We start from the raw sequence: 4,488 nt of genomic DNA on the forward strand, positions 1-4,488 counted from the left end.
ACGTTATTTGCACACCATATGGAAAAGTATTCCGAGGTAAGAGCGAAAAAATTTCAACTTTTGTGTTTTGGGGGCCAGTCTACTACACACGCACTTAAACCTCCGATTTTTGTACAACCAGACGAATAACTTCCCTGGGTGTCACACAATTAACTTCGCCAGGAACTGTCTTTTGAAATTCCAATAGACCATAAATAAATAAACTTAAAAAAAATACACTTTATCTTATTTATTTTTCTATATGTCTAATCATATGCACAATTATTAGTGGCGATGCAACAAGGACATGACAAAGTGGTTGCTGTTCTATTAGAAAGTGATACCCGGGGCAAAGTACGTTTGCCAGCCCTTCATATCGCGGCGAAAAAAGATGATGTCCGAGCCGCAACACTTCTGCTGGAGGTAAACTAAACTATTTATCGGTTAGATAATACTGATGTACACGCTAGTTGATCAGACGCGATGATTAGGAGCTGTATTAAATTTTTTTGACAAATAAATAAATTGAATTGTTTTTTTGTTTGTTTGATAGTAAATGAGAATATAATTAATTTTTATTTCCAGAATGACCACAATCCAGATGTCACTTCAAAATCTGGCTTTACGCCACTACATATTGCAAGTCACTATGGAAATGAAGCAATTGCTAACTTACTCATTCAAAAAGGTGCTGACGTCAATTTTCCAGCTAAGCACAATATTACGCCATTGCATGTGAGTTGCAAATGGGGAAAGTCAAATATGGTATCGTTACTTCTGGAAAAAGGTAATTAGAACTAGTAACTAAAAAGAATAAAAAATTATCAAATTTATCATACATTTATTATTATTACAGGTGCAAATATCGAAAGTAAAACGCGTGATGGTCTTACCCCATTACATTGTTCTGCAAGGTCGGGACATGAGCAGGTTGTCGACATGCTTTTGGAACGGGGTGCTCCAATCAGTGCAAAAACTAAAAATGGATTGGGTAAACATATAATTTTTGGCTTGCAAATATATAGTTTGAAAAAAATAACTGTCATATTTATAACGTCATCAATTATTCACTCACCAGCGCCTTTACATATGTCCGCGCAAGGTGAACATGTTGATGCTGCTCGAATTCTCTTGTATCATCGTGCTCCTGTTGATGAAGTTACTGTCGATTATTTAACTGCACTTCATGTTGCTGCACATTGCGGACACGTACGCGTTGCAAAATTATTGTTGGATCGTAATGCTGACGCCAATGCACGGGCACTAAATGGATTCACCCCACTTCATATTGCTTGCAAGAAGAATCGAATAAAAGTTGTTGAACTCTTGCTTAAGCACGGTGCTAGCATATCAGCTACAACTGAAAGTGGATTGGTTCGTATTTGTAATGATGTAACCATGTGAAACCTTATTATCTATTGTTCTATTTGTTTCAGACCCCGCTTCACGTTGCGTCGTTTATGGGATGCATGAATATTGTTATCTACTTGCTGCAGAATGAGGCGAGTCCAGATCAACCAACATGTCGTGGAGGTAATAACAATGTTAATATAATTTTTATTCACTATTCATTCTATTTATTCGGGATTTTTGCAAACAGAAACACCTCTGCATTTGGCTTGCCGTGCCAATCAGGTAAAAATATACAATTTCTTTATTATTGATTTGAGCGTCTAAATCTAATATTTCATTTTATTTTTTGGCAATACTAAGTGGTTTATTTAATTAAGTAAGTTTAACCACATTTAAGAAACTTGGGCAAAGCCAAAATCAAGGCCTAGCGATATAATAATAATTATTATTAAAATCAAAAATTATAATTAAGCAGCTGCTGCATTTGGCTCAGCCTCGACCGCGAATGTATTGAATCCGTCGAATTGTATTTCAATTCCCGCACTTCGTCTGAATATATTGGCATCGATTACATGCATTTTGGCCAATTTTACTTTTCCGCACACATAGTGTAAGGTGAAAAGTATTGTAATCGGTCAAAATTTTGAAAACTTCAGAAACATGTTTTCTGGTCGTTTCTGAGATCAGAGAACCCGAATCAGGCCGTTTTGAGCATGGTTTTTGTTAATCTGTACGTCGTACGTCGTACGCAAAATTTGTTAGCAAGATTGCGCTCATCGTAGGCACTTAATTCAAAATCTGACTTTACAGGATGATTGGGGCTCTCGAGGAATAGAAATCATTAGATTTTGAGCGACTTTGGTTGATGGAGTTCATGCCTGGAGTCCAATGTCTATGAAAAAGAGTCCAATTTTCGTCTGAAAGTCATACTTAATGTAGACAAAAACACTCAAAAATATGTATTGAGGGGTTTTTTGGCACGAGAAAACCAGATCCGAGATTAGTTTTGAGATACAATCAATTTTTGATACGGTTTCCTTGAAAAACCGCAAAAAAATTGAATTTTTGAATGGGAGCCATGCCTGTATGCTACTTTAATGACGTGAAGATTTGCACAGACTATTTTTTACACAAAAAAATAACATTCTAAAAGTTTGAAGATTTAAAATTAGGGGTACCTCCCATACAAAATGTTTGGCTCAAAAACGAATATTTTGTATGGGAGGTACCCCTAATTTTGGTTGAAATTTCTCCAAACCCTCCGAATGTTTTTTTTTTGTGAAAAAAATACCCGGTGCAAATTTTAACGCCATTACAGACATGGCTCCCATACAAAAATCCAAATTTTTTGTGACTTTAGTTATGAAACGTGTTTCAAAAATAATTTTTATGGCAAAATTAACGTCAGACATATTTTTATAGTGTTTTGTTAGAAAATAGAATACTTTCAAATGTCGTACAAATTGGTTCATCATGAAAGTGTGAAAAATCTTTTCTCGAATACCTCTGCTATTAAATTAAAGAATATTACTTGCCAAAGTTGGAACATATTTTTTGGTCTCGAACTTTACGCCGTTTGAATGGCTTGAAAAATTGACCAAATGATATTTTGAACTTTCTCAATAAAATACGCAACTACCACCGTGCGGAAAAGTTCGTCTTACTCCCGTAAGACTCTTTATTTCAGCAAAATTCTCCGCTTCAGCATTTGCTTCAATGATTGGATACTTTAACCTTAGACAAAAATCTAAGTAAAATGGATCAACAATGAATTTTATATTCGTTTTCACTTTTACCTCAATTTTTTTTTCAACCGATTGAGCATTCGATGATTTGTTTTTGCTTTCATAACGGCCGTTCGTTCCACTTTCAGTTGTCGACAGCTCTTTTTTGTCACAATTATTATTGGCAATTCAAAGGCCTGGAACACAATTATGGCACGTATTGAATCGATCACTTCTTCTGTGTTGTTGATATCGGATTCTACAGCTTGTGCATGTTTGTGACATATAATCTTCTCCCATGTTTCGAATAACACAATTTTATTTCTTCTTAACGCTTTTCACAAATTTCCGTGTGCCCGGACAGCAGACATGCTTCTTGATTCTAATCAGCGAATTTAGTGAAATCTCAACCTAACCCATGTAGAATAGGCTGGCTTTATTGTTCGTTAGCCAGTTCACAAAATTGTCCAATGCAACGTAGTTATCAAATCGTAAATATGCATATTTACAAGAAACGAATGTTTCAATGCCACATTTTCGTACGTGATGACGAATGTATGGTAACCATTATGAACCTCATTGGCTCTTTAATCAGCCCTATGATATCCGTTGCTATTGTCGTTACTAAAAATTCGAATTTGTCGCCACCCTATGTGACCAATTAGCCCCCAAAAAAACTATTCGTCTATCTAGTGTTCTGTCATTTTCTAAAATAATTGAATGAAACACTTTAAATTAAAAATTCTCGTTTTAAAAACTAAATATTGTCATATTATTATATTTTTTATTAAATATCTGTTTTGCAGACCGATATAATTCGAATTTTGTTGAGAAATGGAGCTCAGGTTGACGCACGTGCTCGAGAGCAACAAACAGCATTGCATATTGCATCGCGGTTGGGAAATGTTGATATTGTTATGCTTTTGCTTCAGCATGGAGCCCAGGTTGTTAAACTTTATATATGTAAACATTATTCTTATAGTCTGATACTTACTAATAGGTCGACAATACAACACGTGACATGTATACTGCCCTACATATAGCTGCAAAAGAAGGCCAGGATGAGGTGAGAAATCTTATATCAAAAAAAATAATGGATCACATCGACACTATTTACTCTATGCAATTGTTTTGGATTCGACACCAAGAATTCTTTATTTGAGAGTTCTACGATGAAGTTTTTACGAATTATAAATATATATTTTTTCGCACTTTATGAAAGTTTTGTGCAATTCTATTTGCAAAACATCCTAATGAAAAGATCGTTTTTTTAGTGTGTAAATTTTCTCTTATATTTTTTTGTAATTTTCATTTCACTTAATAAATTTACTCAAATGTTTGTATTTTATTTTAACTTCTTTGATAATTTTTGTTTTCTCTTTGTATCTTAGAAATAACATTCAAAATATTACACACGTTTAAAATTGTAGGC

The 4,488-nt window shown here is 34.4% G+C and overlaps 1 protein-coding gene across 2 annotated transcripts; it reads left to right on the forward strand.

Moving 5' to 3' along the window:
• Positions 1-230: 230 nt before the first annotated feature.
• Positions 231-4,410, forward strand: LOC116337317 (ankyrin-3). Of its 2 annotated transcripts, none has more exons than XM_031761756.1 (8): positions 231-402; positions 565-766; positions 836-970; positions 1,058-1,353; positions 1,416-1,512; positions 1,580-1,614; positions 3,863-4,003; positions 4,057-4,410. In XM_031761756.1, the coding sequence occupies exons 1-8, from the start codon at positions 274-276 to the stop codon at positions 4,216-4,218; spliced, it is 1,197 nt and encodes a 398-aa protein (XP_031617616.1). In that variant the 5' UTR covers positions 231-273; the 3' UTR covers positions 4,219-4,410. The 2 variants fall into 2 exon arrangements, with proteins under 2 accessions (XP_031617616.1, XP_031617617.1); XM_031761757.1 differs by having other exon boundaries at positions 232-402; positions 3,863-4,000; positions 4,057-4,218.
• The last annotated feature ends 78 nt before the right edge of the window (positions 4,411-4,488 follow it).

The sequence above is a fragment of the Contarinia nasturtii genome, unplaced genomic scaffold, assembly GCF_009176525.2.
Source record: "Contarinia nasturtii isolate CC-2019 unplaced genomic scaffold, AAFC_CNas_1.1 Cnas_scaffold_248, whole genome shotgun sequence".
Lineage (NCBI taxonomy): Eukaryota > Metazoa > Arthropoda > Insecta > Diptera > Cecidomyiidae > Contarinia > Contarinia nasturtii.

Bases quoted from the DNA above. Each gene is read 5' to 3' on its own strand.
- LOC116337317 (XM_031761756.1), top strand. From the start codon at position 274: ATGCAACAAGGACATGACAAAGTGGTTGCTGTTCTATTAGAAAGTGAT. The intron at 403-564 runs GTAAACTAAACT...TTTTATTTCCAG, and splicing joins CCGCAACACTTCTGCTGGAG to AATGACCACAATCCAGATGT. The intron at 1,354-1,415 runs GTTCGTATTTGT...TATTTGTTTCAG, and splicing joins CTACAACTGAAAGTGGATTG to ACCCCGCTTCACGTTGCGTC.